A 13,322-nucleotide genomic window follows, 5' to 3' on the forward strand; every position below is an offset into this window, starting at 1 on the left:
GCCTCTCGGGAGAGGTAGAGGGTGAGGAGGAGGAGTGACCGTGCCTTGGTTGTCGGCTGCCTACGTACCCGTGCGTGGGATCAGGTCAAAACGTAGTTCAAGCGTGAAAGACGCAGTATGAGGCGCGGAGCCTTGGTGGAGAGGCGTGCTCGACGAAGGAGACGGGGCGCGAGAGTCCTCGGCAGCGTCTCAGAACTTCGGAGATCGCGTACGCGTCTAGCGTGTTAGACGCGCGAGGGGAACTCTAGTCGAGAACCCTAGGGGCGTGCTTGAGCACCGGAGAACGTTCGGTCAAAGGGAGCGACGTTCGGGAAGTCCCTGTGAGTGCTTCGGAACCTTTGAGAACGGGGGAGAGAGAAGAGAGTCTGTTTCAGGCCAAATATGGCATCCAGAGAAGCAGAGAAGAGTAAGAAATCGAGCGTGTCGATAGGAGATGAAGAGAATTTATCGAATTGAATAGGCTTCAATGGGATATTATTGGATGGCTTTCCCCTCAATAGGAGGGGGTTTATATAGGTGTTTGGGAGCCTTAGAAGGTCTCTTTTTCGTCCATGTGGGACTAGGAACGCGCATGCCATCAAGTGGAGGCGCACGGCGCGTGCGGCGCACAAAGCGCGGCGCACAATGCGCGGCGCGCGGCGCAGGGGGCGCGGCGCGCAGGTCACCGGGCGCGGCGCGCCGTCTGCTGCACGACTGGCCGGCGTAGTGTGTTGTGCGCGTGATGAACGGCTCGTCTTGCCGGGCTCTTGCGGGCCTTCGAATATCATTCTTCCCACGTGAAATATGAAGATTTCCACTTGACGAGAGTGACTCGATTCGAGGAGCAAGGCTCAACTCGACGAGAGCGACTAGCGACTTGACTCGAGGAGCGACTCGAGAATGACTCGCGGCTCGACTCGAAGAACAATTCAAGGCTCGACTCGAGGAGCGAAGCTCGACTCGAGGAGATTGACTCAAGGCTCGACCCAAGGAGCGAAGCTCGACTCGAGGAGATTGACTCAAGACTCGACTCGAGGAGCGAAGCTCGACTCGAGGAGTCAAGAGTTTGGGCGAGGGCTTGAAGACATGCCGCTCTTCGAGACCTCCGGCCTGACCATCGGCCCTTTGAGCGACGTGCCTTCTTGGCATCTCGGGTTTTCCGAAAACGACCGACAACAGCATGCACGGCTAATGGCCGGCCCAAGGACATGCTCGGCCACTCATGACATGCTTGGCCAATGGCCGGCCCAAGGGCCAGCCTCGACCGTTGGCCATCCCTAGAGTCTTCCCTCGGCCAATGGGTTCCCCAAACACCTCTTGGCCATCTATAAATACAAGGGTCCACCCCTCGACATAGGTAATCTGAAATTGAGTACCGAAATGCTGCTGAACTTGTACTACACTCGTTTCTCTCAAGCTTCGACCCTCTAAACACCAAACCCTCTATACTGCACCTCAATGCTCCTAATGTTGAGCGTCAGAGAGGTAAATAGAGGCACACCCTCTGTTTTCCCTTTGTAGTTCACGTGTCTTCCTCTTATTTTCAGGTGTTCCGACGAGCGCTATCAACATCCAAGCTCAGGGACGACTTGGGATACCAAGTCCGACACGTCCAAGCCAAAGCGAGACCACTTGGTCCGGCCTTGGGTCTAACCGCTTGAGGCTTATAAAGTTTGATCTTCAAAAGATTGCGTCACCGATCCCACGAAATTTGCTGACGCCGAGCTCCCATCACCCCATCCGAAGGAGAAGTCGCCTTCCTCTATGCTTTTGCTTTTCCTGAACCAATCAGGGAACAACAAATATAGTTAGTAGCAATGAAGTCAAGAATCCACATTGATACATTATCAGCTATGTGTTGTCGGTCGTTTTCGGAAAACCCGGAACGCCGGAAAGGCGCACCGCTCAAAGGGCCAATGGTCAGACCGGAGGTCTTGAAGAGCGGCAAGCCTTCCGTCACGAGTCGACTGGTAAGCCCTCGTGCCAAACTCTTAGCTCTTCAACTCGAGCCTCGCTCCTTGAGTTGAATAATTCCCTCTAGTCGAGCCCTCGCTCTTCCTGGAAGAGTCCCAGGCGACAAATGAGGTCGTATAGAATGTTCTCGAGTTGAGCCTTGTTCCTCGAGTCGAGTCATTCTCCTCGAGTCTAGACTCGCTCCTCGAGTCTAGTCATTCTCCTCGAGTCGAGCTTCGCTCCTCGAGTCGAGTCATTCTCCTCGAGTCGAGACTTGCTCCTCGAGATGAGTCATTCTCCTCGAGTCGAGTCACTCTCCTCGAGTCGAGCCTTGCTCCTCGAGATGAGTCATTCTCCTCGAGTCGAGCTTCACTCCTCGAGTCAAGTCATTCTGATGAGAACCTCGCTGCCTTTGCGATGAACGAAGCTCAAATCGTTGCGGAATTACGTGGGTTGCCTCAATAAGTCTTTGCTTCAATTTGGATGAAGGTTTGCTGTATTGTTGTTGTAGGGAATTTTTGGTGGTTTTTGGATAGGTTGAAAGGAAGGGTCGGTTTGGTGTTTTGGGTGGAGTACTGATAATCGCCACAATAGTTTGTAATTTGAACTATTGATAAGATTGAAAGGGAAATGAAAGACGCCACAATAGTCTATGGAATGAAACTATTGATAAGTCTAGAACTCGAAGAACGCCACAAGTTATTTGTCTTGATAAGTTCAACGATTTAGAACCTAAGAAATTAGAGAGTATTTTCTCACAAAATGTTTTCAGAAATGTTGGTTGATTTTCATTCAGATTGAGTTGCCTATAAATACAACTTCAAATGATGGTTACAAGCATACCAAAAGACATAATTAAAACTTTAAACACTAACATAAATTCAGATGAAAACGAAAAGACTTAGGAAAAGAAAAGTCTTTTGGAAATGAAAAGTTTTGTAAGTGAAAAGTCTTTGAAAATGAAAAGACTTGTGGAAAATGAAAAGTCTTCTTGTAATGGACGTCCAAATGAAGAAGTTGGCTGATTGTGTTGATTTGTGGACCTGGATGAACTTCAAATTGGGCTGTCCAAGACTTTATTTTGGGCTGAAATCATGTTGAGTAACTTTGACTCATCAAAGTCAATGTTTTGAGCTTGGAACTTGCTGAGTAGAATGGATACGTCCTCTTTGACTCTCTTTGCTCGGGCTCGCGTCAATGGGCCATCTGAAGTATAATGTTTGTGCGAGGCTGATTGTTATTGGTGATGTCCTCATCATTGCCCCCGAGTTGGAAAGGATTTGCCCTCAAATCCGAATCTGCATAAAAAGGAGACAAATCAGTGACATTGAAAGCAGCACTAACATTGTACTTACCTTGTAGATCGAGTTTGTAAGCGTTGTCATTGATTTTGGAGACCACTTGGGAAGGACCATCGCCACGTGGAAGTAATTTTGATTTGCGTTGTTGTGGAAAACGCTCCTTGCGCAAGTGAACCCAAACCCAATCGCCGGGCTGAAATATGACTTTGGTGCGCCCTTTGTTCGCATGTTTCATGTATTGGTCATTGCGGCGTTCAATGTTGAGCCGAACTTTCTCGTGGAGGGATTGTACAAATGCTGCCTTTTGTTCGCCGTCAAGATTAACCTGTTCAGAATTAGGCAGAGGGAGTAAATCCAAAGGCGTAATAGGATTGAAACCATAAACAATTTCAAAAGGGGAAAATTGGGTGGCTGAATGCTTGCTGTGGTTGTATGCAAATTCGACATGCGGTAAACACTCTTCCCATGACGTGATGTGTTTCTTGATTATGGCACGCAACAAAGTGGACAAGGTTCGATTCACAACTTCAGTTTGTCCATCTGTTTGTGGATGACAAGTGGTGGAGAACAGCAATTGAGTACCTAATTTGGACCACAATGTCTTCCAAAAATAACTGAGAAATTTCACATCCCCGTCAGAAACAATTGTTTTAGGCATGCCATGTAAACGAACAATTTCACGAAAGAATAATGTAGCAATGTTTGAAGCGTCATTTGTTTTTTTGCATGGAATGAAATGGGCCATTTTGGAAAATCTGTCAACAACAACAAACACAGAATCATTGCCCTTTTTAGACCTTGGCAACCCTAAAACAAAATTCATGGATAAATCAGTCCAAGGCGAGTGAGGGACGGGAAGTGGAGTGTACAAACCATGAGGGTGACTTTTTGACTTGGCTTTTTTACAAACAATGCAGCGATTACAGATTTTCTCAACATCTTTTTTAAGCTTTGGCCAATAAAAATGTGCTTTTATGATATGCAAAGTTTTAGCAACACCAAAATGTCCCATTAAACCACCACTATGCGCCTCTCGAATAAGTAATTCACGAATAGAACAACTAGGTAAACACAGTTTGGTTTTATGAAACAAATATCCATCATGCATGTAAAAGTCACCGAAAGCCTTTTTGTTGCAATTTTCAAAAATCACTCCAAAATCCGAATCATTTTTGTACAAGTCTTTGATCATTTCAAAACCCAACAAGTGCGCAGTCAAAGATGAAAGCAAGACATACCTTCGAGAAAGGGCGTTGGCTACCACATTCTCCTTACCTGATTTGTACCGAATGACATATGGAAAAGGTTCGAGAAACTCCATCCACGTCGCGTGTCGTTTGTTCAGCTTGTGTTGTCCTTTGAGATACTTCAAGGATTCATGGTCGGTGTGGATGACAAACTCTTTGGGAAGGAGGTAGTGCTGCCATGTTTCTAAGGCGCGGATGAGTGCTTATAGCTCCTTGTCGTATGTTGGGTAATTTAGCGATGCGCCTTTCAGTTTTTCGCTAAAATATGCCAAAGGACGGCCGTCTTGCATGAGGACAACTCCTATTCCGATTCCCGAAGCGTCGCACTGAATCTCGAAAGGTTTGTCAAAGTTTGGTAGCGATAAGAGAGGAGGATTGATGAGCCGCTCTTTCAAGGTGTGGAAGGCCTCTTCTTGCTCGTATCCCCATTTAAAACTAACATCTTTCTTTATAAGCTAAGTCAAGGGGGCTGCGATGGTGGTGAAGTTTGGGACAAAACGGCGGTAAAACCCAGCGAGGCCATGGAAGCTTCGTACCTGTCCCACGGTTGTTGGTGTCGGCCAATCTTGTATTGCTTTAACCTTGGTGGTATCCACAGAGATTCCCTTTGCGCTGACTACAAAACCAAGAAACACAACTTCGTCCGTGCAAAAAGAACACTTGGACAGGTTAGCATACAATTTTTCTTTGCGCAAAACCTCAAAAACCATGTTTAAATGAATCATATGGTCATTTAAATTCAGACTATAAATCAATATGTCATCAAAATAAACAACCACAAAGTGTCCAATGAAAGGTCGTAAAACATGATTCATCAAGCGCATGAACGTACTTGGAGCATTAGTTAAACCAAAGGGCATGACTAACCACTCATATAAACCGTGTTTTGTTTTGAAAGCCGTTTTCCATTCATCACCTTCTTTCATTCTAATCTGATGATAACCGCTTCGCAAATCGATTTTTGTAAAAACACATGCACCATGTAATTCGTCAAGCATATCATCCAAACGGGGAATGGGAAAACGATACTTTACCGTGATGTAATTGATGGCACGACAATCTACACACATGCGCCAACTGCCGTCTTTTTTTGGTACGAGTAGAACGGGAACAGCACACGGGCTTAAACTCTCACGGATGTATCCTTTGGCAAGGAGCTCGTCAATTTGTCGTTGGAGCTCTTTCGTCTCGGTTGGGTTGACTCGGTATGCTGGTCTATTGGGGAGGGCAGCGCCTTGTACCAAGTCGATTTGATGTTCGATGCCTCGGAGTGGTGGCAAACCGGCGGGAACATCTTTGGGAAACACGTCCGCAAAATCCTGTAATAACTCAACAATACCACTTGGCAAATTTTTGTCAATCTGGTTAGTAAAAAGCAGGTTCCCTTTGAAGAGGAACATCAAAACAGATTTTTTTTGAAAAATTGCCTTTTTAACCTTGCTTGCACTCACTAGAAAATTTTGTTTTCTCTCAATCGTTTTGGCCAGAGTTTGATTGCCTTTTTCTTTGGTACTCTCGGCCTGTTTGGGAATGTGGGCTAGCTTTTCAATTTGGTTGGCATTTTGGTGGAGGTGAGCTTGATCTTTTAGGACTTGGGAAGGAGAGAGTGGGGGAAAGAATGACCTGGTGGTTTTTGTACATGAACTTGTATTTGTTGGAGTGGCCATCGTGAATAACGCGGCGGTCGAATTGCCAAGGCCGACCGAGGAGGATGTGGCATGCCTCCATTGGTGCAACGTCGCACAAAACCTCGTCCTCGTATTTGCCAATCTTGAAAGGAACAAGGACCTGTTCGGCGACACGAACTTCACCACTGTCGTTCAGCCAATGTAGCTTGTAAGGATGGGGGTGTTTCGTCGTTGTCAAGGACAGCTTGTGGACAAGTATGGTACTGGCGACGTTAGTGCAGCTGCCGCTATCGATAATAAGGCTGCAAACTTTGCCGAGGGTGTGGCAGCGCATGTGAAATATTGTGTCTCGCTGCGCTTGGTCGTCGTCGTCTTTCGCAGACACACTAAGCAACCTTCTGGTGACAAAGGTGAGGTGTTCATCTTCAACGCCATTGTTGTCGTAGATTGGTTCATCGTAGTCGGCGAAGTGGTGCAACTCTGCCTCATCTTCCGTCTCTACATTGCCATTGTCTCGTAGAATCATGGCTCGCTTGTTAGGGCAGTCAGAAGCAACATGTCCTTTCCCTCGACACTTGAAACACATTATGTCACGGTTACGGGAAGGAGTAGAAGCAGAAATAGGAGACCTGCCTTTGTTCACCATAGGTGTTGGTTGTGTTTGGGTGGATGTTGGTGGTGTAGAATGTTTGTCATCAGGTTTGGGGAAGGCTGGTTTCCACGGTGTTTTGTTGGGGAAGTGGCTGAACCGGGTTGAATCGGTTTTGAGTTGTTTCTCGACAGCGATTGCCATGTGCACCATATCTTCAATATCAACGAACTGTTGGAGCTCGACTTGGCGCGCAATATCTCTGTTTAGGCCCGTCAAGAAGCGAGCCATGGTTGCCTCTGGTTCCTCGTCAACCCCCGTGCGTATGAGAGTAATTTCCAAGTCTTGATAATACTCTTCAACAGTGCGTGACCCTTGGCGTAGGCGCTGAAGTCGGTTGAACATATCACGGTAATAGTGGCTGGGAATGAACCGCTTGCGCATGACAATTTTCATCTCGTCCCATGTGTCAATGGGTCGATCTCCGGTGCGTCGCCTACTGATGGACACCTGTTCCCACCAAATTAAGGCATAGTTGCTGAATACTGTGGCGGCCAGCCTCACCTTCTTCAACTCGGAATAATTGTGGCAGTCAAAGACGAGTTCCATCTCGCGTTCCCACTCAAAGTAAGCGTCGGGATCGTTTTTGCCGTTGAAGGAAGGGACACGCATCTTTATGCCTCTAAAATCGTCGTCCTCTCGGTGGCGTGGTGGAAAATTATGTCGGCGACGGTTGTCGAAGTCCCATGCATCGGCAGGAAAATGGTCATCATCGTTCTCATCAGCGTTCACCCAGCGGCCGCGGCGTGCGTGTGGTAGATTTCGGCATGGATGCCTCGGTTGTGGTGGGTTGTCTCGACGAGCTTGTCGTGGAGGAAGGGGTTCATGTGGTTGGTCGTGGAAGGGATTCTCAAACTCGGGTGTTTGGTGTTGTTGTTCTATTTCGTCAAGTCTTCTATGGATGGGATCGAGCATGCGTTGCATTGCTTGAACAATGTCTTCCATCGTCAAAAGTGGCTGAGAAGAGGAAGGACTATCGCGGTCACGGTAATTCGCCATGAATCTGTGCAAAACAGTAATATATATATATATAATATGTAGTGTTAAAGGACCTCACAAAACACTCCCTTACGTGTTTCACTCAAACAATGGAATCACTCGTGTTTATCACTCGTTTTTGGCTTTTTTAGAATGTGTTCTCTCATGCCTTTTTCCACTCGCATACTCTCTTGAAAACTTAAGCTCTAAACAAAGAACCGAACAAGGTAAAAACAAAGTGGCTGTGTGAATTCTAGGGTAAGAATGTGTTCTCTCGTTTTTTTTTTTTTTTTTTTGCTATGAACTGGAATGGTATATGCTAAAAGATTGTGGAGAAGAAGTATTCTAGGATATATAATTTGGAAGAAAGTATTTTGGAGTAAAGGAAAAGAGATAAATTAAAACACACAAAAAAATTAAGAAAAAAAAAGTTTTCTGGAGAGATAGAGTTTTCTGGAGGGATAAAACTTTCTGGAGAGAATAGCTTGCTGGAGGATTTTTTATTTTTTATTTTTTTTGCGTTTTTTTTGCGTTTTTTTGTTTCTTTTTTTCTTTTTTAATGAAAGAAAGAGTAATTCGATCCAAAAAAAAAAAAAATTGACTAATTGAGAGCCTAAGCTCTGATACCAAATGATGAGAACTTCGCTGCCTTTGCGATGAACGAAGCTCAAATCGTTGCGGAATTACGTGGGTTGCCTCAATAAGTCTTTGCTTCAATTTGGATGAAGGTTTGCTGTATTGTTGTTGTAGGGAATTTTTGGTGGTTTTTGGATAGGTTGAAAGGAAGGGTCGGTTTGGTGTTTTGGGTGGAGTACTGATAATCGCCACAATAGTTTGTAATTTGAACTATTGATAAGATTGAAAGGGAAATGAAAGACACCACAATAGTCTATGGAATGAAACTATTGATAAGTCTAGAACTCGAAGAACGCCACAAGTTATTTGTCTTGATAAGTTCAACGATTTAGAACCTAAGAAATTAGAGAGTATTTTCTCACAAAATGTTTTCAGAAATGTTGGTTGATTTTCATTCAGATTGAGTTGCCTATAAATACAACTTCAAATGATGGGTACAAGCATACCAAAAGACATAATTAAAACTTTAAACACTAACATAAATTCAAATGAAAACGAAAAGACTTAGGAAAAGAAAAGTCTTTTGGAAATGAAAAGTTTTGTAAGTGAAAAGTCTTTGAAAATGAAAAGACTTGTGGAAAATGAAAAGTCTTCTTGTAATGGACGTCCAAATGAAGAAGTTGGCTGATTGTGTTGATTTGTGGACCTGGATGAACTTCAAATTGGGCTGTCCAAGACTTTATTTTGGGCTGAAATGATGTTGAGTATTTTTGACTCATCAAAGTCAATGTTTTGAGCTTGGAACTTGCTGAGTAGAATGGATACGTCCTCTTTGACTCTCTTTGCTCGGGCTCGCGTCAATGGGCCATCTGAAGTATCAATGTTTGTGCGAGGCTGATTGTTATTGGTGATGTCCTCATCACATTCTCCTTGAGTTGAGCCTTGCTCCTCGAGTCGAGTCATTCTCCTCAAATCGAGCCTTGCTCCTCGAGTCAAGTCACTCTCCTCAAGTCGAGCCTTGATCCTCGAGTCGAGTCACTCTCCTCAAGTCGAGCCTTGCTCCTCGAGACAAGTCATTCTCCTCGAGTCGAGTCACTCTCCTCGAGTCGAGCCTTGCTCCTCGAGTCGAGTCATTCTCGCTCCTCGAGTCGAGTCAAGCCTTGCTCCTCGAGACGAGTCATTCTCCTCGAGTCGAGCCTCGCTCCTCGAGTCGAGTCACTCTCCTCGAGGCGAGCCTTGCTCCTCTAACCATAAACTTGTTTCAACTTTATTTCAGCAAGATGTCTCTCAACCCTCTCTCCCATCCTTTCCTCAAACAAACTCGAAGGCAAAAACTACGTTGATTGTAAACGTAAATTCTACATCGTCCTTACCGTTGACAAGCACAAGTGGGTACTCACCACCGCGTGTCGTCCTCAGACGAAGGATAATTCGACTCTGGCTCCGCTCGGATGAGATTGCAAGGACACCTTGGCAGCCTGGCTCCGCTCGGATGAGATTGCAAGGACGCCTTAGCATGTATGAACAATGTGCTCCAGCAGCAACATTGTGACACTGGGACAGCCGCTGACATACTCTATAATCTCCATGAGATGTTTGGAGGGAAAGGGCGTCAGACCAGACATCAAGTAGTCCGACAATTTATAAACTGTCGCATGAAGGCTAGGACTCCTGTTAGGCAACATATGATGTTGATCATTAGTTACCTAAATCAGATGGAAATCCTAGGATCCGAAATCGATGGGGAGACCAAAATAGATATGATCTTGGAAACTCTCCTCGAATCTTTCTATACGTTCAAGCTGAACTACTCCATGAACAAGCTAGAGTACACTGTTACCGAGCTTATGACGGAGCTTCACAATGCTGAGGGTGTCACAAAGAAAAAGAGGACTCAAGGAGAGGCGCATGCTACTGAGCACAAAGCCTCCACCTCTGGATCTCAGAAGAGACCTCGCAAGGGCAAGAATAAGAACCAAAGCAAGGATCATAAGAAGAAGAAGCCCCAGGCAATCAAAGTGGACAAGTCTAACGAAAAATGCCACCACTGCAATGAACCCGAACATTGGTACATGATCAGTCATGCCTACCTCAAAGCTAAGGAAATATTTATTACTGAAGCATGCTTAGTACGTAGTGTTATCTCACGAAAATGAACAACTATTATCTACCTCGGGCGGTTCGATCCTAGGCCGGACCAAGTGATCGCACCCGGGCCAAAAGTGTGAACTCGAAAGTCTCGAGCTAGGCTTTCTCCGATCAACCCGCCTCTCAGAAGAGGGTAGGGATGTGGAGGAGGAGTGACCGTGCCTTTGTGGTGTAGGCTGCCTACGTACCCGTGTGTGGGATCAGGTCAGAACGTAGTTCAGGCGTGTGTAACGCTGTGTGAGGCGCGGAGCCTTAATGGAGAAGCGTACTCGACGAAGGAGACGGTGCGTGGAGGAGTCCTCGGTGACGTCTCAGAACTTCAGAGATCGCGAGCGCGAGAGAGAATGTGTGTTTTCTCTCTTTTGGAGACGTGGAAGACTCTAAGTTAAGAGTTCCTTGTTGTGACGGAGATTCCGGACGCGTAGGCGATTTCTAGTCGGAAATGCCGGACGCGTAGGCGATTTCTTGTCAGAAATGGTGGGCGCGTCTAGGGTGCTAGACGCGTTGCTCGCGTGATATCTCTCTTTGTGGCATATGGGCTTTGTTTTCTCTCAGGTTTGCTCTCTTTGGCTAGAACTTGTCTCTCTTGTTTTCTCTCTTTGGGTTGTGTTTGATTTTCTTGTTTTCTCTCATTTTTCTTTTGTTCACTCAATTTGTGTGATCTGTTTTGATCCTCAAAAACTTCATATGGGGTCAGTGGTGCAAGAATGATTTTGCGTTCTTTGTGGAAGAATGAGTGTTTGTTGGTGAAGCCATCATGTTGAACCCGACGATCGAATTGCCATGGCCTTCCCAAGAGAAGATGCCCAGCTTGCATTGGCACTACATCACATTTCACTTCATCTTCATACTTCCCGATTTTGAATGGTACCAAAACCTGCTTTGTTACCCTAACTTCTCCACTATCATTTAGCCATTGAAGCTTGTATGGTCGGGGATGTTTCAGTGTTTTAAGTCCAAGTTTCTCCACCATTGCTGCTCTAGCAACATTAGTGCAACTCCCTCCATCTATGATGACACTGCAAACCTTTTCTTTCACATGGCACCGGGTGTGAAATATGTTCTCACGCCGAACCTTCTCATCGTCTTCTTTGGCATGAGTACTCAAAGCTCTTCTTGAGATCAATAAGAAATCTCCATGTTCAGCACCAAACTCTTCATCTTCCACCGATGCATCCTCCAATTCTGGCATATCCGGATCTACTTCTTCACTCGCCTCTGACTCAATCTCTCCATTCTCTCGGATCACCATAACTCGCTGATTGGGGCATTGATTTGCGATGTGCCCTCTTCCTTGACATTTGAAACACTTGATCTCACTAGATCGAGTTTGTGTAGTCGGCGGTTTAACATTATCCGGGGCTGTCGGTGGGGCTGCCTTTTGCTCAAATCTTCCCTTTGAACTTGAAGGGGCTTCTTCTTTTTTTGGGTTCTTAGATCTCCAAGGATGTGGTGTTGAGTTTTGTTGCACTTGTCTATGACGCATATTACTTTGTTTTAATTGCCTTTCCACCTTCAATACCATATGGACTAGATCCTCCATCTCCACATAATGGTGTAGCTCTATCGCATCCCCAATCTCCCTGTTTAGGCCATTTAGGAACCTAGCCATCGTTGCTTCCCGATCCTCCTCGACATTGGCCCTGATCAACGTCACCTCCATCTCCTTGTGGTACTCATCCACGCTGCGACTACCTTGTCGTAGACTTTGTAATTTGAGGAGTAAATCGCGCCGGTAATGACTTGGCACAAATCTTTTCCTCATCGCCCTCTTCATCTCAGCCCAACTTTCAATGGGTAGTTCACCATCATACCTCCGATTAGTGGTCAGCTTATCGCACCAAACAATGGCATACTCGGTGAACTCAATGGTTGCCAGCTTTACTTTCTTCAACTCGGAGTAGTTATGACAATCGAAAACCAACTCCATCTTCCTTTCCCACTCCAAGTACTCCTCCGGATCTGTTCTTCCTCGAAACGTTGGAATATTCACTTTAATGCTCCCCAGATTATTGTCAACTTCATTACGGTTTCCTCTATCACGTCTTTGGCCATTCCTCCTATGACTCCCTGCAGACTCTCTTTCAAATCTTTCCTCCAAATCGCTCGCGTCAGATTGATCATGGGGATTTTGAGGTTGTTCTCGCTGACCACGTTCTTCAACAAGTTCAAGACGGTTGCTGATGCGATCCACTTCCTGCCTCATTATTCTCCTTACTTCTCCCATGATAGCCTCAACTTGGAAACGGTTGTTATTGTTTTGTGGCTGGTCGTTGTCATTTCCGGACCCCGACATGCTTGTTTAGTTCCTGCACAAGTCAGCAAACGGTGAAATAAAAGGACCTCACAACACTCGCTCATGTGTTTCACTCGTATTATGAAATTCACACAACTTCCACTCGTGTTTTGCAATCAATTATTCGGCTTTTACCCTCTAATGATCTCACTCACTCTTGCCTATTTCCACTCAAATTCTCTTTCGTTTCTTTGAAAACTAGACGAACAATAATGGAAAGCAATTCCTTATACCGATCAAAATCACAACAAGCCAAGCGAAGAAGTACGAACGACAACAACACAAAGAGAGTATATGGTAAAATCTGGACGAATTTGAAAATACATCAAGGGAGCGAAAGAAAATAATGATATTTAACACGAAGATCTAAAGAGAAGCACTTAATTTCAATTCAGGAATTTTTTTTTTCTTGATTCAGGATTCTTCTTCTTTTTTCTTTTTTGATCAGATTGATGATCAGAAAAGGATTTTTTTTCTTTTTTTGGAAGTTTGATATAACAATATAAAAGATAGATTGAACCTTGATGAACTCAAATTAGCTCTGATACCAACTGATGCGAACCAAGC

The 13,322-nt window shown here is 45.2% G+C and overlaps 1 protein-coding gene across 1 annotated transcript; it reads right to left on the reverse strand.

Annotated features, from left to right (window-relative positions):
* Positions 1 to 10,946: 10,946 nt before the first annotated feature.
* LOC149404107 (uncharacterized) lies at positions 10,947 to 12,755 on the reverse strand. The gene has a single exon (XM_089607404.1). The coding sequence runs from the start codon at positions 12,753 to 12,755 to the stop codon at positions 10,947 to 10,949; it is 1,809 nt and encodes a 602-aa protein (XP_089463530.1).
* Between the last annotated feature and the right edge of the window lie 567 nt (positions 12,756 to 13,322).

Source organism: Urtica dioica, chromosome 2, assembly GCF_054948205.1.
Source record: "Urtica dioica subsp. dioica isolate 48M chromosome 2, U.dioica_male_clone48M_v1_H2, whole genome shotgun sequence".
NCBI lineage: Eukaryota > Viridiplantae > Streptophyta > Magnoliopsida > Rosales > Urticaceae > Urtica > Urtica dioica.

What these genes read in the sequence shown, in the direction of transcription:
- LOC149404107 (XM_089607404.1), bottom strand. Translation starts at nt 12,755, where the DNA reads ATGTCGGGGTCCGGAAATGACAACGACCAGCCACAAAACAATAACAAC.